Source organism: Callorhinchus milii, unplaced genomic scaffold, assembly GCF_018977255.1.
Source record: "Callorhinchus milii isolate IMCB2004 unplaced genomic scaffold, IMCB_Cmil_1.0 Scaffold20, whole genome shotgun sequence".
Taxonomy (NCBI): domain Eukaryota; kingdom Metazoa; phylum Chordata; class Chondrichthyes; order Chimaeriformes; family Callorhinchidae; genus Callorhinchus; species Callorhinchus milii.
In genome coordinates this window covers 9,305,110-9,332,549 of record NW_024704761.1, presented here as the reverse complement: position 1 = coordinate 9,332,549, position 27,440 = coordinate 9,305,110, and the positions used below count along the sequence as shown (strand labels likewise).

Below are 27,440 nucleotides of genomic sequence, written 5' to 3'. Positions count from 1 at the left end.
CTGTACATGGATAGAGATAAGTATACCAGCACATAGACAGAGAGGGGCGAGGACCAGGGTATGGGACGTTTTCCAACAAGCGAGCTATCCAACTGTTTTCCTATCCACAATGAGGTAGATCCCAATTAGTGGCATCGGAATAACTTAGAGGTTTTTGTTTTATATATTTGTCTAATATTACAAGGAGGGTATTTGATTGAAAAACATAGAGATAAAGACCTCCCCCTATTGTTAGATCAGCTTCCTTTCTGATTATTTGACTTTGTGAATAGTGGTAAGACCTTTGTATCTTTCCAATGTAGGGTTTCTATTTAGCCAGTTAGAGCTGGACAAATCCGAATGGAGACTTATACTTTTGATCTGTGATGTAGGTTATTACAAGTAAGACTGCAATATATTAGAAGATCATTTATCTATCTGTGTATAATGTGATGTGAAATATATACCCACCAAAATATGGACTTAATTTGAAAACTTGAAAGAACTATATTAAGCAATGCTCATTATTTGTTCTGAAATATTTTTAGTGCAACAATCCTGAAGATAATCAGCATTTCATTCCCTTATCCTTTAGCAGTGTCTCAGTGCAATTTTGTATTGCAAATGAAAAATGAAGATCTAGTGCATTACCAAGGTTAATGTCAATAGGCTTTAAAGATTGAAGAAATTATAAAGGGCTACAGATCTAAACCACTGACCCTTTAAGTAGCCAGGGCTCCTCCCTATGGGGCAATCAAACCTGCCTTTATTTCAGCCAAATCAAACTACCATGTTGTGGATATTTTTACATTTTAGAATGCAGAAAATCTTGGCCCTGTCCATCTTTGCTCCCATGTCGTGTGGCACCAGGAGATTCCAATGCAATTAAACACTGCAGGGAGACTTCTATTAAATGATATGTCAGTGTTTCTCTTGTGTAATGGGAACGCTAACATAGAATGTAAATTTCCTCCGGAAGTTCTGCAACGGCTATTGCATATTGAAATGGTCGGGGCTGTTGCCTGGTTACTGAGCTCATTTACAGTACTTCTGCCCGCCAATATTCCCAGGCAATCAGGATTCCGTGCATTTATTACAGTGTTTTTTTGTACTGTATTCTCCTTCCTGAGGACAGTACTTCTATACTTATCACTTTATGCCCCACGTTTATAGTTAGATACTGTGCTGTCTTCTCCGCCCACCCCACAGAATGTTTCATGTCACTTGTTAATAATATCTCTTCTCTTTATTTCTACTTTGGCTGCAGAAGGAAGTGCCAAACAGAACCAACTAAAAGCTAACAAGTACAGTGAACAGTGAGACTAGATAGAGGCTCAGGAAAAGGCTTGAGCAAATGCAGAGGAATCTGGATAGATTGGAAATTTGGGAGTAGCAAATGTTGTTAATGAGATTAGTGATTGAGAATAATATGTTGGAAATAGATAACAACAAAAATTGTATTTATATAGTGCCTTTCATGTGTTAAAAGCAGCTGAGAGATCAAGAAGGATGAGAAGAGAGTACTGGCCACAAATAGACAGAATGTTATTTGTAGCTTTGAATTGGTCTGTCTCTGTACTATGGGCAGGACGGAAACTGGATTGGAGAGCTTTAAGTGAATGGGATATAACAAAACAGGAATTTAGGGGTAGTGGTTGCTTAACCATCAGCACAGTGTGAGGCTACAGTAAGGAGAGTGCAGGTCATACCTAGTTAGGTAGAGCTTGAGTCATTGGAAGTGATTCTGAAGCACTGGTCCAACTCTGTCTGGGGACTCCACAGTTCTGGTGGCTTAGATTAGGCATGTTTTATCAATGGACCGGGTGCAGAAAAATGGAAATAAATTGCAAACTGGAATTTGGCACTTGTTGTGAGGAGAGTTTATGCTTGATGGGAACTTTCACAGTGAGGTCAGGGGAATGGTACTGAAATACCCAGTCCTAAAATATATAAACTGAATCCTAACACTTGCCAACAGTCCCCAACCACCTCAAGGCACTTGAGCTCAGAGGAATGAAGGTTAACAGATAGTTTAGATATAATTACTGTACTTTACACAGTGGTGAATGTCAATTATCTTGACAGTCAGTGGTATTAGATTGTATCAACAAATGAAAGTGTGAAATCGATAGCTATTTGGTGAAACAATAGGATAAGGTATGAGTAATATAGCGTACGAGTTTCTTTTACTTTGGGGACTAGTCAAATGAGCCATAATTACTTTTTATTCCTATGTTCCTCCGATTGACCTCAGCTCCGTAATCACAGCTGATGTCATTTTATTCAAAATGACCTTACTTCTGACCTTACGTTATGTTACTATAAGAACTTTTCAATGTGATTTGAAAAAAAGAATCTTTTAATCTTGTGCATGTTGTCCATCTCCCTACAAGACCTTTACTCGGGACTCTGAGCTCATAGTCTAAGTCAGGTGTGGTTCAACCTTTTGGCCGCTGAGGGCCAGATGCCCTATTTGAGAAACATCCGTGGATGAGATGTTAAACTGAGGTCCCATCTGCTGGTTCAAGTGGATGCTAAAGACCCCTCGACACTATTCAAAAAGAGAAGGGTGTTTTTTCTGGTGTCTAGCCAACAATTGCCCTAGATTTGTGGGACATTGCTGTGTGCAAATTGGCTGCCATGTTTGCCTACACTTTACACTAAATCCTGTAAAACACTTTGAGACATCCTGAGGTGCTATATCAAGTGCAATATTGTTCAACATGAATGCCACAATTTAATTTTTTAGAGAGGGAGGGGTAGGGTTGCAGGATGGACTTTTTAATTTTGGAGTTCTAGTACTTTATCCTTTACAACTCGACTTCTATATGCTATATCAAATGCAAGGATTATTATTATATTGTAAAGTGAATTGACTGCATATTTTCATGGATTAATTTTAGTCTATAACTCGAGGTTGGATTTTAACTACGGAAAAAAAGCCCCAAAATCTTGTTACGACCTGGATTTGAGAGAAATACCTCATTTTGCCTTTTTTCTATATCTTAAAAAGTTGAAACTCAGGGAATAGTTGCAGGTTAGCCGGGGTTTTTTATGCTGCGTAGATTATTTTGATATATCTGACTTCAAGCCTGTCTGTGGGACATTGCTGTGCAAATTAGCTGTCATGTTTGCCTACGTACACTGTCACTACCCTGTGCAGAATATTCTGAAGTACTTTGATATGTTTTGATGTGATAAGTCTGTTATTGTTTTGACATGCTAGAATTATTAATACTTCAGAGATGATAGTGAGGGGCTCTGGGATGTTAGCCTGTGTGAATGGCGCTATATAAATGCAAGTTGTTCTTGTTATAGGGTGAGTCCATGTTACACAGTTGTGAAAGGAATCATTTGCAATAATTTACTCACTTGTGGGTTCATTGAAGTCCGTAAAGATTTTATAAACCTACTTAGACACTTCTTCAAGCTTCCTTGAAATATGAAACTGTTCAAAGAAAGAAATGATGGGGTCTGTTATTAACTTGTATAGGTTATGCCATCCTACAGTATAGGTTATTATGCCGCAGTACTTAATTTAGATCTAACATGCTCAATCTGTCTTGATGATTTTTCAAACAGATCAGTGGTGTATCAGTTCTGGTAATGGATCTGTATGTAACTGAGACATAATAATAATAATCGTTGCATTTGATAGAGCACCTTATCACATCTTTGAGACGTCTCAAAGCGCTGGACAGAATATACTGTAAAGTGATTATTTTGTGGGTGAAATATGGCATCATTGCATATAAATAAATTATCCGTTTTTTTTTCAAATTGGTCTGTTTTCAGAGAAGCAGCTGATGGTTTAGCTAGGCTAGTACAATTTTAATTGGCTTATTCTTTTCCCCTTCTCTCCAACCCCCCCTCCAACCAATCCTTCAGGATTTTTTTTTCCTCAATTGTGTGCGGAATCATTGCTGAGATCTGCAAGTGGGGATTAAATTTGCAATCCTCCCTTTTAGTGCTGCATGTTAGTGATTCAGTTCGCTGCCTCTCCACGTTTTGGTAATCAGTTCAAGAAGCCTCTATTTGGGAGCAGTTATGCATATGGATGGAGACTTGCTCGGTCATCAGAATTTCTACTTGTTTAGTCTTTAGAAATGAGTACATCGACCAGTCAACAGGAACTTTAAAGGTGACCTCCAGAAAGTCTTAAGCTGAAGGACTGACAGTGAAATGACTGAGTGGGCAGCAGTGATAAGTTTATAGAAGTGCGTCATATTACTGCCTGTCACCTGTGTAGTTTGTGATTCTCTCCTGGGATGGAACTGTAACACTTCAATATCTGCAGTGCAGCACCTATTACACATCGAAAAATGTACATCTTTGTAATTTCTGAGGGTGGCATACCTTACCGAAATTGTTGCAGTCGTGTCTGTGTTCTCGGCCTGTGACAATCACGCAAATAACATTCCTAGAAAAAAGTGAAGTATAAAATCTTGTTTCCTTTCTCAAAAAAAAGCATTCAATCAGAGTTGGCAAGACTGGCGAGTTAGTGTGACATTATAATAAAGAGAGATGCTTGATATATAATATTGAAGCAAATTTCTGTCGTAAATAACTGTCCCAAAGAACATTTTTATTAGTATGTATCATCTGTCTATTGAATGAACTCCTGTTGGACACTTTAACGTGCAGTTAATTCAGTAAATGTAATTCTATTTCGTATTCTGCAGGCACACATGGTCATTAGAATTCCTCGGAAACACTTGTTTCCTAACATCCCAACATTTTTTAATTGGAGAAAAATCTGTGGTTGAATTGAATGATTTTGTTTACAAATTAGCCCCAATCACGTAAAGTGTTATTGTGATAAAAATTGATGGATGACTTTTCCCTCTCCCACCAGCAAAAAGCACAAACAGCAACTGCCATTTCGCAATGAGCATGCCCTTTAATATCCTCAAAATGTCATAGACCAGCTGCTATCAAGTGCATCACAAGTCTGGTTTGCCTCCACACCCGTGAACCTTTTATTTTCCCCATTAGCCTTTCAGAGTCTGGTCGACACCAAACCCAATATCAATTTCATGCTTTAAATCTGCTGTGTTACTAGTTCATTACAGCTCAACAGGTCCCCAGCAAGTGATACTAAACTTGTACAGAACACTGGTCTAGCCCCACCTGGTTGTCTACAATTCTGGTTGGCATGTAACAGTAATACTGTTAATATTACTGTAATTATTACTACAGTAAGGATATCATGGCTTTGAAAGCTTGCAGGGCAACTTAATTGAAACTGCAATTGGACACCAGAGTTGTGAGTAGAGGTTTCAGAAGCTGAAGGAAAGAGACTCAAAAGGGAGCAGTTTCCGTTCCTGTGTTCCAGATCCAATTCTCTATATCAATTTCATCTATGCACTGTGGCAGAAACTCTCCTGAGAGTTTTCCCAGGAAAACCGTATTGGCACAGCCAACACTGCTGGGAAATGGGGAATTGTTAACTGAGCTTATTGCAAAATCTCTTGTCGCTGTTTTATGGGCTGTAGGATAACACAATTTATGTATGGGCCAAAGTATGTTAATGTACTGACATGAACAATTATTTTAAAAGGTTGTAAAATTTGTCATCACTTCTATTAGTGCGCAATTATAATTAACATAACACTGCGTTAAAAGTTTTTTTTTTGCTCTTAATCATTTTAAAATCCTACTAAATAGTGAAAGCTGCGTTTGTACCGAAATAGTAAATCTACGTTAAGTTTAATTTTTACGCAACAAGGTTGCGGTTTCCCAGTTTTTTCTTCCCTTGCTTGAGTCCGTCTCCCTGAATAAATATGTTGGAAGATCTTCTTCTAGTCCTCAGCCAGTGCTATGAAATTTTTATTGCTGCATATAATCTGTTCCTGGAGTGTCGGGAATCACAGCTTCCCATCACCTCAGACCATTGCATGTTGTTGTACAAATGCACAATTGGCCTTGTGGCAAGAGTCACTGTAATTCCAAACCGAGAACACTGTTCACCTTCACTGTCAAATGCATTTGTTCTCATTAGAGACTTTGCTGGTGCTTGTTGGTTGAATCACTGGGGGTGCAGTATTCAATCTTCAGGAGGAGAAAAGGGCAGCAGCAACATTAGTGTGTTCAGCCACTGCATTCACCAGCCAAGGACTGTTGATGGGAACTTAGAAGAGCATCAGTGAGAGACAGCGGGAATGGGGGTGGGGGGGTGTGGGGTGGTTTCTATTAATGGGAAGATGTATTACTTTGTGCTGCTTTCACAGTCATTCGAAGTCCCATTTTAACTTGTTTAAAAGGGCTATTTATTATGTGTGTTATATTTCAAGTGTGTCAAATCAAGCAAATGAATTGTATCTGAGGTGATCTGGATGGGTGGCGCTCGAAGCAAAGATGTTCCACATAAGGGAAAAGTGGTAAACTTTGCACCAGCTCCTGCTGCTTTGTCTGTGCCTCCTTGCATAGGTGCATTAACGCGACAGCCCACATCTCTGTGAAGGCAACAGATGTTGTGTGGGATGGAGCTTTTGCAACAGGAAAAGAAATGTGTTATTTTCTACCTGAATATACAGTACAGGGTTTGGAGTAAATATTTTGATCAAAAGTAAAATAACAAAGTGTCATCAAATAAATCTGGGGGGGAGAAAACTGATGCCTAGTTATGGTTTCCTGGAGACTGAAGCTCTTCCTAACTAACGGAATCAACCATTAGAAACAAACTGGAAAACCGGGAAAAAGGAGCGACTTGAACATGGAAGATTTTCTCTCTTAGGCACTTAACTTAAGGATTCCTGTAACATAGTGGTTTGAGCCCTCGCCTCGCAAGCAAAAGGATCTGGGTTCGATTCCTGGTCAGGGCGAAATGTGAGGCAAGTTTCCTTACTCCACACGCCTCTCTTTACCTTACAATAAGTAGGACCCCGGTTGTTAGTCAATTGGAGGATTGCTTTTCTGGGGCTAATAATTGCTTAAAAAAGATTTTTTTAAAATAACTCTATCCACAACTGTTTGTGGGACATTGCCATGTGCATTTGGCTGCTGCGTTTCGCTCACAAAATATACAGTCAATTCACTTTACAGTATATTCTGTGAAGTGCTTCGAGACATGTCAAAGATATGATAAGGCTCTATATCCATTTCAAGGATTATTATTATTATTAATGTTGGGCCCTAATGTAGAACTACTCTTCGATGAAAATTTCATTGCAAATACTCGCATGCACCTCTAACCTACCAGTTCCTTCTCAGACCAAGGAGCATGAGCGATGTCTCTCTCTCTCTGTGGGGTCTGGCAGCAGCTATGTGGGAATGAGTCCCTGTGGGAACAATCTGGTTTAAAAATGATTGCTGTAACAAAGATACCTCGAGTGCGTGGACCTGCTTTTATGGAGGGAGTCTTTTTTGAAAGTCAAAAATTCTAATTGATTGTCAATAAAAGTGATTCCTCTGCCAATGAGTAGCTTGCTTTTATATGGAGTAATTGTGCAGCTTTTATTGGCGCCTTTGTGGTAATAAATTTTAATGTGAAAGACTTAGTCTTTTTCTGATTTAAGCAGTTATCTGTGATTTTGGAGCAGTCATTTACTGGCAGCCTGCGTTCCTGTGACTGTTCTGTCGCCCTGGTAAATGAACCTTATTCAGACGCATCTGCTCCCACAGCAAGACAACCACTTGTCAGTTTGAACACGGAGTGTTCCAGGCCTGTCAGTAGAACAGGTGACTGCTGACAGAACAGGTGGACAAGCACCGAGATGCAGGAAGGAATGAATTCCTGGTGATGCATGCTTCCCAGTTAGTGTAGCCTTTATAATCGAGCGCCTGGGGTTGAATGCTGTAGTTTAACAAAGCATTTACAGGTTACCTTACAGTCTAGATGCAGTATTCTATAATCCACGTAAAACATTCACAAATTTGCTTGTGTTATAGCAAATCTACTCTAATTGCCAATATCCCTAATGTAAGGCACTATGAAGGTTACTTGCTTGGCTTTCCCTAAGGCTTACTGAACCTATACATAACCTAGGCCTTAGGTTTGAGCCCCAGCTGTATTTTCCAACTCACATCTGGTCCCTAACCAAGATCGCTTTCCTCCACTTTGCCAGCCTCCGACTGTATCTCACTCCCAATGAAACCCAAACTCTCATCCACACTTTTGCTACCTCCTGCCTCATTTATTCCAACGCTCTCCTCGCTGGTCTGCCCAGCTCCCCTATCCACAAACTCCCAACATCTTCTCAGCTACTCTAAACTCCGTAGCCCCATCATACCAGACCTCGCTAGGCTCCACTGACTGCCTATCACAGAACGGATTGACTTCAACATCCTCACACTTGTCTTCAAATCCCTTCACGCCCTGGTAAGCCTTTCCGTCCTGCTTGCTCCCCACTTCACAACCCACTGCCTCCGCCCAACTGGCTGCGGCCTCCTGCTTTGTCCCTCGTCCTCTCCACTCCACCATCTGTGCTGCGCTCTCAGCCAAAGTTCCCGAAAGTTAGAACTCTCTCCCTCAATCCCTCCACCTTGCCCCCTCCTTCCCTTTTTTCGGAACATGCCACCTCTTCCACTGTGCTTGCGGTCATCTCCTCCCTTCCCCCGGCTTTGATGGGCCGCAATATAAATGCAAGTGTTGTCGTCGTCGTTTTGGTCTATATTTGCAAGATGCTAAGCCCCCACCGCGCCCCCTGGAAACATGTATGACACACACACTGCGATTATATGTAGCCCTTTCAATGCTGAATTTCCACAACCAGTTTCTTTGTGTTCTATTGCAACGTACTCTGTTGATGCCATTTTAGATCCCTATCTTTCTAGTGGGGATCTAAAACCATTTTTGTTACGCATAATGAAATCTGATGGCTGATAGATGATGACTCTTGTGTTGTGCAGCGAGGTTAGACTTTGTACTGGGTAAAGCTGGCGAAAGGCAGCATATGAATCCAGAATTTTCCCGTGGGCAGAATTTTCCTGTGTTCATTCTCTATGTAATGGAGATTTATTTTAATGACTATCGAATAGCCCTGTGTTGTTAAAAATTCTTTAGCATAAATTTATTATTGTACTTTGTTAGGAGACTACATTGGAACCTGCCCAAATATCTGGCTACAATATGAACCTAAATTTTTCAGCATCCACTGTCTCTCAAATCCTATCTGACCTACTCATCCTGAAGAAACCCTCGAGTACCTTGTGTGTTCTGTCCTTTCCCAAAGTGTGCACTTAGCGCAGCAGAACAGTCTCCTGATAATATGTGCGAAATGTACGGTTCCAATTTCATTGCCAGCGGAATTGAAAAAATCAAAGCAGTAAGATTCAGTCTATGTGGAGTCCCGAAGCTCAGTAGTGAGAGCGCTCGCCTCGCAAGCGAAAGACCTGGGTTCTATTCCCGGCAGGGAGTAACGTTGGGCAAGTTTCTTTACTCCGCACCCCTCTGTTTACCTAGCACTAGCAGTAAGTAGGAACCCGGTTGTTAGTTGATTGGCGAATTGCTTTTCCTTCAAAGAAAATTGGTCACTCAATCCACAACTGTTTGTGGGACACTGCAGTGTGCAATTGGCTGCCCTGTTTCATCCACAAAATATACAGTCAATCCATTTTACAGTATATCCTTTGAAGCGCTTTGAGACGTCTCGAAGACGTGATGAGGCGCTGCATCAAATGCAAGGATTATTCTTCTCATATGGTACAACCTTGGATCCAAAGTTTTACATACAGGAATCAGAAGACCGAGAAAGGTGATGGCTCCCTCCATTGTGCACACAAGGAACACGGATCACAAAGACTGATGATCTGATTGTGATGTGACCGTGCTAAAGAGCACGAGCTTCATCCTTTCCAGAATGTCCCCCGAGTCCTCCGCTCCACCCTCGGCAGCTGTGCCTTCAGCCACTATGCCCCGAGGTTCTGCAATTCCCCTCCTCACTCCTTCCGCCTCGCCCCCTCCCATCCCACTTTCAAGTCCCTACTGAAGACCTTTCTTTTCGACCGCGCCTTTGGTCACCTCCCCCCCTCCCCCTGGCTCGGCCCCGGGATTCATTACTGTGAAGCGCTCTGAGACGCCGTCCGGCGTGGAGGGCGCTCTATAAATCCAAGTTGTTGCTGTTGTTGCTCCATAACGAGGTCGGGTGATGCACCGACTGCTCCACAGTTTCACTTAAACAGTAAAACTGAATTGTACTTTTTAAGAACATGTTATTAAATGAAGGTTACTCTTTTTGATCCTGCCAGCATTGTAGTTTAACCTTTTCATCTGGCTTTATATATTAAAAAAAAAGCGAATCCTTTGAATTCACATGAAATGCCAATCTTCAGTGGGTTAAGGGTTAAAGATCAAACTTATCCAGCACATTAGATTTTACTAATCCCTCACGTTATCAGCTTAGGCTGTTCTAAACTCTTACCGTAATAGCATTCCATCTTGTGGGATGACATATGGGCTTTGAAATCTCTGTTAGGTCTGCCCTTGCCAAAGCATTTAGTTGAAGGTCGAAGCACGAGCTCACGGAGAGTTTTTTGGGTTCTTAAAGGAATGGCTGACTTTCCTCAACATGGTGCCGGCACAGTGTGAGGTTAGCTGCTAAAGCTTTAATTGTAATGAGACATCATCACTCCTGACGTGACGTATTTTCCTCTGGGACAGAATAATGAAAAGCAATTTTGATGATGACAACACGCAAACTGTTTTTTGTTTTCCCTGCCCGCAAAATAAAAACCTTGTTGTGACCTTTAACACTTGAATGACTATGGTATTCGTTTTGATTTGCCCCTGTACTGTGTTAGCATTTGACGCTGTGCTCGGAGACTGCCCTTTTGTGTCTGTATCTTGTTCTTTTGGTGGTTTATAACACCATTCAGGACATTGGTGGGAGATGAAAACATTATTTGTGCTGTTTACCTCTTTCCTGGTCCGCTTTGTTGTTGAAAGTCAGGGTTATCCCAGCTCAAGTGAAAATCTAGTTATTCTAGTTAACATTTTAATTACGAAGGAGGATGAGAAAAGCGTATGTAAGTTTTTGTTCTTGGCAGGATAAATGCTCGTCTTATTTGGAAGCTGGCAAGTTGTACGCTTTTTTTCCCCCAAAAAGCCTGCTAGATAATAACTAGTCTTGTGTTTGTAAGCAGAATTTTTCACCTGTGATCCTGGGGCTGCCTGTTGCTTAGAAGCTTTTCACTTGATTAAGTGCAAAGCACTGGGGCTGTCTGTCACTCTGTTCGATGAGTTTTATTTGTTTTCGTGTATTTAAATAGTGCCTTTCACTTACAGGAATTTCCCAAAGCGTTTTTACAAAGATTATGGGGAGGGGAGAGAAATAACCAGAAATTGGTCAAACAGGCTTTTTTTTTAGCAAGGGTGACCATAGAATCATAGAATTATACAGCACAGAAGGAGGCCATTAATTTGGTCAGCTCTTTCAATGAGCCGGCACGGACACAGTGGACAAATTGTGTCCGTGCTTGCTCTTTGAAAGTGATGACCAAATTAATCCCACTCCCCCGCTCTCTTCCCATAGCCCTGCAAACTTGTCCTCCCAGAATACCTATCTTATTTTGTAAAGCAAATTCAGGCACACATTAAAAACAAATTGAACTCGCCACAATTCCTGATGCTGTCAGTACATTACCAGAGAAGCTTATTAGATTAATGGCTGTATTTCTCTGAGTGTATTTGTTTCAGAGTTTTAATGCTCTTGCTCAGTTCGATGCTGAACTTAAGGCGGGAGAAATTTGGCCAGTGACACAATACTCATCCGGGGACTATCTCCGGAAATTGGGGAAATTGTGGTCATCCTAATTTACGTGGGTTTTGAAAGCAAATGGGGAGGGAGCAAGGTGGATTTCCAGATAGAGAGCAAAATGGTTGATCACTCACCCGCTGAGGTGGCAGAGCTACAGCTGGAGGAGTGGAGGGATTGGAAGTGTGAGTAGGACTTGAGGAGGTCGTAGAGAGTTGCTGTTCTGGATGATTTGGAGCATGTAAGAAGGAATGTGACTAAAATACAGATTCAAGCTTGAAGAAGAATTTTAGCAGCAAGCAAATCAGTATAGAGTGAAGTTAGATTACCATGACAAGGGGGTAATGCTATGCAAGGATAGGATGGCAGCTGCTTATATACTAAGGCTATTTTTGCAACCATGTTTCACAGATCAAATTTGGTGTGGGGTGAGGACAATGCCAGAGGTAGGGGTATAGTTTCAAATTGAGCTGTGATATTCTTTGACTTAAATGCACAAGCCGAGGCCTCCATACACACAAGAACACACAAATGATGCATCAAATATTCATTTAAGAGCAAAAATTGCATTTTTACAATGAAAGAGAGTCCTGGCTTAGAAATATGCTTTCATCCATTTAAATTAGTCTCTCCCAGGGTTCGCTTTCCTCTCAAGCCCGTCTCTCACTATTTAAGTGCTAAGTGTAATAAAGCAAGGGCGATAAATAAAAGGACTCGGATTTAACCCTTAAATCGCCAGTCACAGCACAGCAAGAACAAATGTGCTTGAATGCAGAATTGAGCCATGTCTGTCATCTTACCACAGTTGGTAGCACTGCCCATCTCTGCATTGTGAATTCAAGCCCCGTATCAGGTTTTGAACTCTTTATCTCGGATGACGCTTCACACAATGTAGAGGGAGTATATTGTTGGAATTGCTGTCTTTTGGGTGCAATGTCAAATGTGTTTGCCAGTCCTACAGTGAGTTCAGATGGACATTAAAAGTTCTGTAATAAGGAAAGTTGCTAGTGCAGATCAGCTGCTACATTTTCCTACGTATGAACAGTCTCCATATTTCAGAATAAAGCTCTGTGTAAGGCACTTTGAGATATTTCAGCTTCATCAGGCATGATACCAAATGTAATTTGATTATTTGTATTATTTATTTATTAGAAAATGTCAGTTCAAAACACAAAATACTGCAGATGCTGGAAATCTGAAACAAAAACAGAGAGAGCTGGGAAAACTCAGCAGGTCAGGCAGCATCTATGGAGGTAAAATGAGGACATAGCAATTGCTCTGGCGTGGAAGGTTGCATTGTCAGAGCAGATGCGGCGAGGAACTGGGAAAATGGGATGGCGTCTTTGCAGGAGGCTGGGGGGGATGAGGTGTAATCAAGGTACTATAGGAGTTGGTGGGCTTATAGAAAATGTCTGTGGATAGTCTGTTACCTGATGTGGAGATAGTGAAGTTGAGGAAGGGATGAGTCAGAGATGGTCCATGTGAATTTTATGGAGGGTTGGAAGGTGGAAGCAAAATTTATAAATGCTTCTAACTCACTACGAGAGCAGGAAGTGGCCCTGACACAGTCATCGATGTACCTGAGGAGCAGGTCAGGGAGCGGACCTGAGTAGGACCGAAGCAAGGAGTGTTCCAGATGGCAAACAAACAGGCAGGCGTAGCTGGGATCCATGCGGGTTCCTATAGCGACACCTTTTATTTGAAGGAAGTGGTTGGAATTGAATGTGAAGTTGTTCAATGTCAGGACAAGTTCAGCCAAGCGGGCAGAGGAGCGGGGTGGTGGATGGAGACGGGTTTTGCCGTTGATCAAGGTGGAACCAGAGGATCTGGAGGCCGTCCTTGTGGGGGATGGAGGTGTAGAGGGTCTGAATATCCATTGTGAAGAGGAGACGTTCAGGCCCGGGGAATCGGAAATTGTCAAAGTGGCAGAGGGCGTCCGAGGAGTCACAGATATAGGTGGGTAGGGATTGGACAAGGGGAGCAAAAATGGAGTGCAGATAAAACAAGATAAATTTGGTGGGACAGGACAGGCTGAGACAGTGGGTCTACCAGGACAGTCCGTTCACTTGAGTTTCGAGTGGTTATTGGTGGGAGAGCCTTCAGCCACTCTGCCCCCAACCTCTGGAATTCCATCCCCCAATCACTCCGCCTCGCCCCCTCCTTAGCCTCCTTCAAGTCCCACCTCAAAACCCTCCTCTTCGACCATGTTGTATTGCAATTTGTAAGCCCTTGTGTTTTTATTTGATGCACTGTTTGGTATGCTGCTTATAAGTTGGACTTTTTAGGACAGTGGTGGTTGATAGAAAACTGTAACCATACTTTGAAACGATTGAAAAGGCTTATTTTGAATTTTCTCTCATCTCCCCCCCTCGCCCCCTTTTATTAAAACTAAAGATTTATGCCATCTTCGACTATTTTCACAATCTGTGTGTTCTTATGAAAATCATCTTGCTCTTTCATCGCGCCATTTCAATTATAGTTGTGACACAGAATTGTTTGTTCTTGCTGCAATCAGCAGAGATATGTTCACTCTGCTTTTGTGAGGAGAGGTATCTGAAGTCCGTTGGAAATGAAAATGTTTGTCATCTGACCTTCAGAATGCGTCAGAAAGTTTGTTTTTAAACCAGTCTCGAGTTTGCCCGAGCTAAATATACATAATGGAATCAGATCCCAGACAAAGAAACGCGGCAGCCAATTGTGCACAGAGTTTTGAATCTGTTCTTACTGCTCCTGTTTGTGTTTTTTTTGGTGTCGCTGGAAGTTTTGTTTCACTAAAGTTTGAGAAGGAGAAAAAATATGAGGCTGTTAGTAAGTAACGAAAATGTGACATGTGGAGATTTACAGTGTAGGAGTGATATTGGATAAATGATCCCCTTTTTATCATTGAATGTTAAATTTTCACAATATAAATTTTTTAAATATAAATGAAATTCTATATAAAATATAGAATCTATTATTGTTCTTGGGCTAATAGATGGATGTTAAAAGATCCTACAGCGCTATTTCAAAATGAGTGCAAGGAGTTTTCCCAGTGTAATAATAAAATAATCCTTGCACTTGATATATTGCCTTATCACTTCTTCAAGATGTCTCAAATCACTTCACAGAATATGCTGTATTGACTGTATATTTTGTGGACAAAAGGCGGCAGCCAATTGTGCACAGCAATGTCCCACAAACAGTCGTGGATTGAGTGACCAAATTATTTTTTAAGGGATTGTTATCCCTGGAGAAGCAATCCGCTAATCGACTAACAACCGGGTTCCTACTTACTGCTAGGTAAACAGAGGTGTGTGGAGTAAGGAAACTTGCCCAACATGTCGCCCTGCTGGGAATCAAACCCACGTCCTCTCGCTTGTAAGGTGAGTGCTCTAACCGCTGAGCTACAGTGTACTGGCCAGTAGTCCTATCTCATCCCAATACGTTAGAAATTGATTTATATAATTTATTGAGTGTTGCTGGCACAGATAACTTGCTGTTTTCACCGCAGCAGCAGCCACTATTGAACGTAATTTAAAAGTAAATCGCTTTGAGACAGTGAGGCATGGTGCTAATCAAATTCAAGTGTTAAAATCCTTTCGCTAGAAACCATTTGCAGTGCTTATCACTTTTGAGCTTCAATCCAGCCAACTCATTGATGGAGAACAACATTAGAATTGTGAATGTTTAGAAATCCAAAACTAAACCAGAAATTTAAAAAGATGCACAAATATCATCATCTGAAAGAGTAAGAAGCTGGGGGTGGGGTGTGGGGGGTAGTTGTAAAGTTGCCTGATGTTCCACTACATTAATTCAGAAGCAGCAATCATGAAAACAAACAATTTGCACATGAATTACGTCTCATGATAATGTCACTTAATGAGGTAAAGTCATGGATGAATGGCATGTCATTACGCAGCATATACCTGTGTCCTTTCGTTTTACCTTTCTTAAATAATCCTTACAATCCTTTGTTGTATAGTACCTTTCACATTGGGAGGACATCCCAGAGGGCAGGATAGTGCAAGGACTATTTTGTTGGTTTTCTTCTTGTTTTTTTCTCTTCTCTTTGCTACCCACCTCCTCCCTCTACCCCTCCTCCCACCCCCCAATACTTCCACCCCTCAGTGTGAACGGAAAGGTTGCAAATGAAAAGACTGTCAGCCTCTCCACTTCAGAATCCCAGTCCATGCCACAGAATCTATCATACTGTGAAAGCGATTCACTAGTTACTGCTGTCTGCGTATCTGACTCCCGAATGAGATTACCTTCATCACGTACAGCTCTTTAATCTCTCTTTCTGCCAGTATCACAATCTATTCAATGACCCATTAGTTGCTGTAGCTAGTAGTTTTAATTGTTTTAGTTTTTTGGGGCGTCTGGTTTGAAAGGCATCTGATAAGTGCTACTTCAGCTCAATTATTGCAGTTTTTCTCTCTTTTAAGAGCTAATTTGTTTCTTGTTCGTTTGAACCATTTTCTGATTTTATTTCAATAGTTTAACAAATTGTTCTGCTATCAACTAGTTGTAAGTTTTTCATTAATGAAACTAATGAAACCAAGCAGTACGCAGCCAGTGTAATTTGTCTTTTATTATCATATGTCAAGCTTTTGAGCGCACCAAATAAAAAACAAATTGCACTGCTACCCATTTACTATTTTCATCATCCTATTTGCGTAAGTGATCGGAGCTAAACAAGCCAGCACCCTTTAACAAGCTTGGTTTAGTCAAATCCCAATTTCACAAATTCATCGTTGGGCCTGAATACAAATGGGATGGCATTTGTCCTGCTGGGGAATCTGGTTGCCAACTCTGTCAGCGCTCGAAATGATTTATAGTTTTAGATAATGAGTGAATAATGCTTGTTTTTAACAGCCTTCCTTTGAAGATCAGAGCTATAAATCATTTTGCTAACCGTGCTTGTACAGTACTATGACACATTCCTGGAAGATGCAGCTTCAGTAAAGAATGGTGAGCTTTGTGCTTGCTGGGAGCCTGGGATGATGGGATCTCCCTCCTTAGATCCATTAACAACACAAAGTATCAGTAGGGCTGATAGAGTGAAACATCATACATCCAATCCTGCCAAGACTAAAGATGTCTATATACCCAAACTATTTAGGATGAATCAGAAACTCACTTACAGTTTTTAAATGATTAATTATGTTTTTTTAAGACGGCATTCGTTGAGAGCTATTACAGGAAATGTCTTTCATCTTGTTCATGAAAGTTTTTGTCAACGAGTTGATATGTGTTTGAACATTCAATATCGACCTATGAATAAGGACTTTTGATTCACAGTGTATAAATCATCCTGCGTGAGCTCTAAAGTGAAAAGATGGCGTAGTGGTTTAAAGAACTGGCTACATCCAGACTGTGTTGAGATGGGTTGAAATTTTCCCTATCTGTGGCCTGAAAACGCAGTCTCAAACTGGCTTCTAATTCTAATTCCGGGTCTGGCCTCCTTCTCGTCCCCCGAGTCCTCCGTTCCACCCTCGGCGGCCACTATGCCCCGAAGCTCTGGAACTGCCTTCCTCACTCCCTTCGTCTCGCTCTCTCCCTTCCCATTTTCAGGTCTCTGCTGAAGACCTTTCTTTTCGACCGCGCCTTTGGTCACCTTCCCCCCCACCCCCCCGCCTCCCCCCGGCTCGGTCCCGGGATCCGAAACTGTAAAGCGCTTTGAGACGCCGTCCGGGGTGGAGGGCGCTGTATAAATCTAAGTTGTTGTTAATTTACTTTCAGGAGTTCAATAGTTATACACTAATCTTCAGTTGTACCCTTGCCTGCTCAGTTAGAGTTTGATCTTTTTTTATTCTCTGTAATATAACAAGCATTTCCCTGCACACTGTTATATTGGTTATGACAAGTTTAGAAACAAGGCGTTATTAATGGGTGTTACAGAAGTACAAAGTCTTCCATAGCCAACAGCCCCAAAACTCCCTCAATCAGGCCATCAAAGCGCTGTTTGCTTATTAAGAATACTGAGCCATTGTATTTTAATCATTGCTTGCATTTCAATTGCAGCTGCCAATGATTGTGAGAAACGTGGGCTCCATTAAGTTTCAAGCCCCCGGGCACTGTGAACCCTTCCCTTATCCAATTAGACAGTTTTGTCATTGAACTTTTTAAGTTAAAATGATTCCACCAATATCAAGGCAGTAATGGAGTATGCATCTGTATCTCTGTCACAAAGCAGCATTGAATATATTTTAGATGCATGTTCATGGTGAATTTCATGAAAATAAATTGGAACCTGGAGCTATTAATGGAAGGAAACAGGAGACTCTTTTGCCTGAATAGGTCCCAGAGCTTCAAGTGGCGTTAACATTGCTGCAGCACTCAGATCCCTAATAAAATTATAATAATAATCCTTACATTTGATATAGCGTCTTATTACATCTTCCAGACATCTTCCAGATGTCTCAAAGCATTTCACAGAATATACTGGAAAGGAAATTTTGTGGGCGAAATGCGGCAATGTTATTACCACTGGAAAAGCGATCACCAATTGACAACAACCGCTATGTAAACAGAGGCGTGTGGAGTAAGGAAACCTGCCCTGTGTTTCGCCCTGCCGGGAATCAAACCCAGATCTCTCGCTTGTGAGTCGAGTGCTCTAACCAATGAGCTACAGGACACTTTATAGGGGGAAAAATACAGCTTTCCACCTGTTTAGTACAGGCTGGCTACACAATGAGAGCAATGAGGATTTATTGATACTATATCAGTGTCAAATTTGAAACTTGCCCAAGGTTTCGCCCTGCTGGTGATTGATCCTAAGCTTCTTCCTTGAGAGGCGAGTGCTCTAACCACTTCAGAGGCTCTATGCCTCTGAAGTGCAAGTAGAATTGTAGTACAAGAGATTGTCAGTCTGAGAAGCAGTGGTATTTCTTTCTGATCTGATTTCCCATCCAGTTTGTATGTATGATCTCACAGCTCATAGAGGCTTTGATTATTGATGAGAATATTGCCTTATTGTTCCAAATACAAGGTAAGGTTTTCGAAATTGCTGCATATCTTATTCCCCACTAACCAACACAGTAAGTAACACACCTCAGGGCCATGTGCTATAACACTGGCAAAAATCACAAATGCACATGAGGTTATTACAGATGTGATTTCTCTGCACAGAGTGAGTGGCTTTATAACATTGTGTACATGGGGTCAATTGAATTTTTTTTGCTGGTAGAGCAAAGGTAAGTATTAACAAAGAAGTGTGTGTGTGTGTGTGTGTGAGAGAGAGATAGAGAGAGAATGGCTAGTGCAAGTTGGTTGCATCATGCCCACAGGGAACTTTACGTTGACCGGGTTTGAAGAATTTGGAGAACATGATGTACAGTAATATGGTTCTAAAATTAAAGTAAATCTTTATCTGTTCTAATTACTGTTTTGTTCACGTTTTTACGACAAAACTTAAGCCAGGAGTAATCTTATAATAATAATAATAATCCTTGCATTTGATATAGCGCCTTATCACGTCTTCGAGATGTCTCAAAGCGCTTCACAGAATATTTACTGTAAAGTGAATTGACTGTATATTTTGTGGGCGAAATAATTGAGATCCTTATATTTGCAACATTGAGGTATTTTCGGAGATGAGGGAATCTGTTCACATGTGGCTCAGTGACGAGATAAGATGATGAACCTGTTTTGCACTTGTCAGAGTCGTTTACTCTGTTGCTTCACTTGAATAGCCTACAATAGACATGAATCTGCCTTAATTCATGATGCTGGCTGTCCTGAGGAGATAGCATCTTATTTTAAAAGATATCATCCAAAAAATAAACAAGATTAAAATAGGGAATTTATCTCATTACGGATTGGGGGACAATTCTGGCATATATTTGGGTCACAAGATTGAAAATGGCTCAAATTACCTGATTCCCTTGGTCTGCTTTTTACTGAGCGAGTACTAACACTGTGCCAGGAATTGAAATGGAGAAGTGTGCAAATTGTACAGTATTGGGATGACATAAGCTGTTGTTCTTTACCCAGTTTGCTGTGAATTTCACTCTTGCCATTTGAAAATGTTCCCGTAAAGCAACAGGGGAATCAAAGAGCTAAGAAGCAACAATTTTATTCGACCGATGAAAGTGAATCCATTCCCTGAAACTTTTCTTGATTATGTGGCTGTCATCTAAAATCTATTACTTAGGTGGTTTACATTGAAATTCGTAGTTTCAGATTTTGCTAATACTACTCCTGATAGATATTGTAATTCAATCAATGCATCCCTTATCTCGTACCATAGTGATTTGGATCAGACAGAAAGATTAATTTAATATCATCAAGGAGCTATTTGGATTAATAATTTTATGCTAGAGACGTAACTGAGGCAGAACGGCAATTAAAGCTTTTTTTTATAATATTAAAAAAAGCACACTCTGATCATTGGTATTTTTGAGAGAGGATTCTGTTTATAGATTTACTGCTGAGTTATGAAATCTAACACAAGATTTACAGAGGATTAGTTAGAATTGAATACCAACGGTTGATAATTTTACAGAATCCTATTTAAGTTCATTATTGGGACATAATAAGTCTATAATGCACCAGCAAAATAATCAGGCAAAATGGAAAAATTGTGACTGCTAAAAATCAGAAATGAAGCAGGAATGCTGGAAACCACAGCAGGTCAATCAGCATCAGAAAGTAAGCAGGTTAACCAATTAATGGCAAAACGTTAGAGCGCAATAGTCTTTGGATTTTTATGAGCCGAGTGCTATGGGGGTGATTTTCAACTATGTTCCAATTGTCAGTATTCTCCCAGTTGTACTATATCCCCACTCCTTGAAGCTAACAACAACAACTTGGATTTATATAGCGCCTTCCACGCCGGACTGCGTCTCAGAGTGCTTTACAGTAACGAATCCCGGGACCGAGCCATTTGGGAGGGGGAGGAAGGTGACCAAAGACGCGGTCGACAAGAAAGGTCTTCAGCAGAGACCTGAAAATAGGAAGGGAGGGAGCGAGACGAAGAGAGTGAGGAAGGCAGTTCTAGAGCCTTGAGGCATAGTAGCTAAAGGCACGGCCGCTGAGGGTGGAACGGAGGACTCGGGGGACAAGGAGGAGGCCAGACCCGGAGGAACGAAGGCAACAAGTACTGTTTTGAGGAGAGAGGAGGTCAGAGAGATCGGGGGGTGCAGAGGAGTGGAGGGATTTGAAAACAAGGGTGAGGATCTTGAAATCGATCCTCTCTGCGATAAGCAGCCAGTGCAGTCTGGCAAGGACTGGGGTGATCGGGGAGCGGAGTTTCGTGCGGGTGAGAATGCAGGCTGCAGAGTTTTGAATGATTTGGATTTTATGGATGGGAGACCGGCGAGGAGGGCGTTAGAGTAGTCCAGCCGAGAGGTGACAAAGGCATGGACCAAGGTTTCAGAGCTAACGATTTTGTCTCTTGTCAGTGGAGCAACGTGGAAAGTATTATTTGTACATTATTGTTCCTCATCAAACTCAATTTCAGAGCTTGGCAAATGTGGTATGAAATAGCTAGTTGCATTCTGTAGTGCCAGCAGCCTAGAAGCAGCTTGGGATGTTCACAACCTTTGGCTGGGGAAGCCTTTGCTTGCCTGATGCCGTATTCTGAAGCAGTTAATGAATAAAGAATGTCCTTTGAGGACCGTACACTGATCAAGCTTCATTTTTTAATTACAAATTGAACTGCTCCTGAAAATCACCTCCTGCTCCTCCAGCATAATTTGCCCTGATTAGCGCTAACACTACATAGTGCAGTATCAGGGCAGCTTTAATGATTAGAAGTCTCTTTTGGTGGGATTTTGTGTGAGTGGGGGAAGGGGGAGAGAGGGTTTGCAACGAGATGCTTTATCGATTCACCCCCAAGGTTATGTTTGCTGGCAGATCGGACGCGGACGTTTAATCAGTGTGAAGAGTTGCACTTACTATTTGCAACTGTGAGTGACAGGAAGGTTTAATCTGATTGTTAGCTAATGATCCAGAAGTAGTTCAAATTGAAATGAAGTGCTTCCCAGAAGTTTGCTCCTGGTGCAATTCCTTCCACCTGTCCGGGGAGAAGCAATTAATCGCACTGCTTTTATACAAAGGCAGCACGAAGAGTGAATCTCATGGTGGATTGCTGCCCGAGCATTGCTCTTAATACACGGCTGTTGCTCTTTTAGTTAAACTTTTGTGACAGCCTTATCCTGGTTGACTGCCAAGAAAATGATAGTAGCAGTGGCTGGGAATAGCTTTTTTTCCCCCCTGGTGCTGTTTAGGTAAGAAAAAGAACTCAAAGGTACCTTCATATGTGAAGCATATGAAATTATTGTGTCACTAATATGATGAGATCATCGCTGCTAAGCATTCAGCGACTGTAGGTGGTGAGATCTAAAAGCCAGATGGGAGCCAGCAAGTTGAAGTTAATTTGAAGGGCCAATCTTTGTTTGTCCTTTGTCTTTCAAGCGCTCTGGGACGCTATCCTTCGTGATGGGCGCTATACAAATGCAAGTTGTTGTTCTGCGTGATGACAGGAGTGTCATTGTCCACAAAACCTCATGGTGTAAAAGTGGCATTCCACTTTCAGATCTCGTCTGTGTATTAAACTGAAGCTGGTAACTGCATCTCAGCTTTTCGTGCTGTTGAGTTTGCTTGTTCTCCAGTATACTTCACAACAACGATTTGCATTTATATAGCGCCCTTCACATGGGGTCGTATCTTAGGCACCTAGAAAGATGGGCACGATTGAGTGGCATAGATCTGCACAGTAACAATGTTGAAGAAAATACCAAATGACAGAAAGGAAGAGGCTTCTTTCAGGGTTAATGTTCAGCAGTGAAGTGGCTCCTTTACGTTCTTCCCTCCATGATTCACAGCCACTGGGAGTGCTCCAGATAAAGTATCAGCTCTTTACTTTGTAATACAGTCATCCATGTTACATACAAGTGGCATCTGATGGTTTCTGTACTGTTCTGCCCTCGCCACCCGCTCAGTACGTAAAATGAAGGTGCTAGCACAGTGTCTGCGTACCTGAGACTATTAGTATTCAGTTCACGAATGAAGCTTGGCCCTTCAAGTTGCAAGTTGTCGGTCATCAGAGGGCGAATGGATGTCATTGATGCAATTCTACTGGTACTGAACACTAGTAGAATAAGTGTCATAATTCTGTATTATTCAGCCAACGAATGATACAGAATTATAGGATTTAATCTACTGATATATACAGTTGGTTTTCCCTGCGGATGGATTAGTCACATGTGAATTATTACTTTATTAACTCTGAGAGCAGAATTTCTGAGATTCATCTGTGATGTGTTACATCTTTCCTGATGGAATCTCAATCCTAAAAAGAGCAGAGCACATTTCGCAGGCCGTTCTCTGTGACGTCTTTGCTTATTTTCATTGATTTATTTGATTTCTTGTAGATGGTTTTCTGCGAGTGAAGAAGTGTCACTTGAACTTTGGCAACACAGTGCCATTGAGTTCAATTAGCCGGTTCCATTGCAATTGAATTACTGTACTTTAACCTGTGAATGCGCAGGTAGCTTAGCTGTCGGGTACGTGGGGAAATCCAGACTCTACAGAATTAATTTCGCTTTCATTAATTTGTTCTTCCTGAAGGAATCATTAAATTACCACAACGCCTCAATTTACACAAGAGCCTTTGTTTTAGAAAACTGTCACATTTAATTAACACAGATCCTGATCAAAGTAGTGTGCATCCCACCTAATGGGTTTTAATTTTATGCTTCAGTCAATTTGCTTCGGAAAACATCTACAAGACATCTGCAATTGAAAGGAAAAATGTCATGCTGGTACATTAAGATGTACTGCATGCTAATTCTTTCAAAGAAAAATTCAGAATGTAAATTTATATAAAGGCAGGGAATCAGCCTATTTCTAATGCTAAACTGTTTGAGGGGGAAAAAAACTTTTGATTTGTGTAAATTTGTGTCCCTGATTATTAATTCATGGTAATGTCACAACATAGTGCTTATTCAGAAAAGACTGTTCTCTTACTCCTTTGGGTCTTGGTATTCAGATCATGTCTACACCTTGAGAAAAAGACAGTATATCGCTAATCAACCATCTACGTGTTACAGTGGAAAATGCCCATGGATCTCTTCAAACTATTCAACTGCAAGGGCTTGAGTCCTTTCCCAAAATCTTCATTGCACAGCCATAATTACTGCCCCATCTGAAGTCAAATAACTTGAGCAATGACTGGGAATCGAATGAGCAGCTTAATCGATATGTAGTAAAATTTGCAGAAATTCTCCTTTATCAATAGATATGGGTCAGAGAGTATCCACAGCGTCAGTGATTTAATAAAATCTAATTTATGGTTGTGCTGTGGTGATTTTACCCACTAAGACAAAATGAGCCTGACATTATGTAGCCAGTGTCGGACAGTTTCACTAGTTCTACTGTATGCTCCAAACTTCTATCTTAGTACATGCATGTTTCCTGTAAGGGACATTGACATTTTGCAGATGGCTTCACAAGAAGCAAATTCATGTTACTAGCTTGTTTCAAATAAAAATAGAACGTAGTTTAGGATTTCCTCAGCATTACATCTCTCTCTGATTCATAGAGCTGCTTGCCATGGTTGAAGTATTTCCAGAATAACAATTCCTGTGTGAAATACAGAAACGTGAAGGAATAATGTGGTCCATCAAGCCTGTTCTGCTATTTTATGAGATCAGAAACTCCGTGAGCCATGGAGAATTTCTGCAAAGGGCATGGCACACATTGCAATGTTAAGCATCTAATGTTTAGACCTCGGAACCCCACTATAGCCTTGCAGTTTTAAAAAGAAAGACATTATGGTTTAATGATGTGCTTCATTTCCTTTTACAAAAGATCAGCACTAACTATAAATCTATTTTACCTAACTCCCTCGACACATCTGTAAAGTTTGGGAGGGTTAGAAGAATGCAAATACTTGTAAATGAAAACTAATTTCTAAATTCAAGATTGGGATACATTACATTAAGTACAATAGCTAACGCATAAACCCACTGGACTCAACTAAATTGTCATTTCATTTTGTTCGAGATTTCAGTCTAAATGCATTTATTTGTCTTTGCCTTGTCTTGCAGCTTTTATAATCATGATCATCCTGGCTCTGATCAGAATCGGCAGAGACCGAGGAGAAGGTCATCCACCCATTGCCAATCTGTCCGGCATTCCCAACCTGTTTGGGGTGTGCGTTTACTCCTTCATGTGTCAACATTCGCTGCCTTCGCTCGTGACACCCATCAATAAGAAGAAACACATCAACAAACTCGTTCTAGTGGATTATGTACTCATCTTGGGCTTCTACAGCCTCCTTTCCTTTACAGCCATTTTCTGCTTCAGCAACCTGAAGGACATGTACACTCTTAACTTTACGAGCAACTGTGACGTCATTGATGTACCCTTCATCCGCTACTTTCTTGGTCTGTTCCCCGTTTTCACCATAAGCACTAATTTCCCAATAATTGCGGTTACGTTGCGGAATAACTGGAAGACCGTATTCCACAGAGATGGGGGGATGTACCCGTGGGTGATCGACAGAATCATCTTTCCCCTCATCACAATAATTCCTCCAATAGTTGTTGCCTACTGCACACACGACCTGGAGACTCTGGTGGGTGTTACTGGTGCCTACGCCGGCACAGGCATACAGTATATTATTCCCGCGTGCCTGGCCTATTTCAGCAGAAGGGACATTGGGTTTGTGTTCGGAAACGATGTTCAGAACAAGCACAGGTCACCCTTCAAACACACATTCTGGATAATCTTTGTGTTGGCCTGGTCGCTCTCTTGTTTCATGTTTGTGACGACCAACATTGTACTGACTGAGACAGTCCATTGAGACTCCTCCTCGCAGGCGAGAAGGAGATCTTACATTGTCTTGTCTCAACAAAGGAGCAAAAGCTGCTTCAAACTTAGCAAAAGAAAATCAATTTATACTAAAGTTTAATTAAGTCACTATATTGTACTATACAATTGCTATTTTGTTCCCCATCTTTCCCTCTTTCTAAAAACTAAATAATGAAGCCTTTGTTGTCTTGGATTGGCGTTAAAGAATTTCAGCAGAATTCAGATTTTAGCTTACATCTCTGTGAAACAAATGATTTGATGATTTTCTGTGATGCTGTAGCCATTCATGTTTCGTGATCATTGTTAAGTGATTATCAGGATTCACGTTGTGAAAGGCACATTTTCCCTGATCACCCCCAGAGGGAAACTGTTCGAAAATCTTCACCTTTTTTTGTTGCATATAATCATTGGCAATAACCATAAACCACCAAGTGGCTGAACATTTTTCACATCAAAAATTCAATCTACTAATGTCATTGAACTGCTTGAAATTGCGTAGGCCTCCAAGATGGAACAAACCTTGCTTAAAGGCACAAGTGCTTATCAGTGAACTAACTCAAAACCCGGGTGGCATTCAGCTCCATGAAATCATGGTGGGCACAGTGAATCTTCAAGACTGTACAACTAAATTGATTAAACGCACAAGTGCTTATAACTGGACTAGCCAAAAACATGAGTGACTATGCTGGGTCTTGTTGACAATCTCTTGTATCTGAATTCACTTTGTCGAAACCCATGTAAGAAATGTTTATTTAGTTAATCCTGAGATAGCTGTGTGGCAGTTGTGATTGTTTGTATTTTTGGTCCATCTCTTAACGAGTGGTGCTCTCAGTTTAACAAAATCATTATCACCATTTGCATTCATCAGCCACCCAAGATCAAAGTGTAAGGAGGAAACATACTTGAGGTACAAAACCAGACTGGAGCAAATGGTATTATTTGGCTGCACAACTCTGGTTCTCACCCAAGCATTCGTATTTGGACGATGTTTAAAAAGAAACACTTCCAGCCCTCTCCTGGGTAACTAAATGAAGTACTCCACCTGGAGAGACAAGCTGACATCAAGAATTATTCTGTTCAGTGAAGGATATAGTTTACAAACACACTGAGAGCAATCCTACCTTGGTTTTTAAACCAAAAGAGGTAGAATTTAACTTTTTACCAGTAAGTCAGTGTTCTCTTGATTCTTCCTGTTGCATTTTAGTTCCTGTTGTACGGTGCTTTAATATGTTCAAATTAATTTATAAGGTGGTGACTCTGAGGCAGAATTTACTTTGCGGAGCATATTGGGAATAAAAACTATTTGAGGATGCAATTTGCATAATTTGCTTATTTTGAGTCCTGGAAGAGGATACATATGCATGAGGTGGGTTGTGTGGGTCACGCAGAGGAATGAACAGCAGCTGTCTACACTCGCCAACATCCAGGGGAATTAATGTCTGGAACAGGCATGCAATTAAGTGGTCCTCAGTATACTGAGAGGGGAGTGGATAGTCGAGCAGAAGAAAACTCAGTCACCATGAAGGAGACTGGAGCCACCGGTACAGGAAACTTGAGTCAGAATCCATTTAATAGTTTTCAATACCTTTGACATGAACAAATACAGTGACTCAGGAGAGGTTACTTAGCCATGTGGTCAACTACAAGACTATCCACGGCAACAGGTAACGGGTAGTTAATAATAGGAGAGGTAGCTGCTTTTCAGAGTTTCGCCCACAAAACATACACTCAATTCACTTTACAGTAGATTCTGTGAAGCTCTTTGAAACGTCGAGAAGACATGATAAGGTGCTATATCAAATGCAAGGATTATAATTATTATTATAACTTGAATTCCAAGAATTGCCTGGTGTGGAACACTGCAGCTTTCGATAGTCGATTGTATGTGTTGTTAAGACTAAGAATGTTTGCAAGCAAAAAATACATGTCAGAAAGGCTGATGGCTCAGTAAGTCCAATGTAATAACTT

General features: G+C 41.0%; 1 protein-coding gene across 1 annotated transcript in view; it reads left to right on the top strand.

Annotated features, from left to right (window-relative positions):
- The window catches only part of tmem104 (transmembrane protein 104), a 96,140-nt gene extending 69,353 nt beyond the window's left edge, over positions 1 to 26,787 (top strand). Inside the window, exon 10 of the mRNA XM_042342462.1 lies at positions 24,707 to 26,787. Within this exon, the coding sequence (XP_042198396.1) occupies positions 24,707 to 25,464 (758 nt within the window). The 3' untranslated portion in view covers positions 25,465 to 26,787. The remainder of the gene's footprint in view (positions 1 to 24,706) is intronic.
- Positions 26,788 to 27,440: the final 653 nt, after the last annotated feature.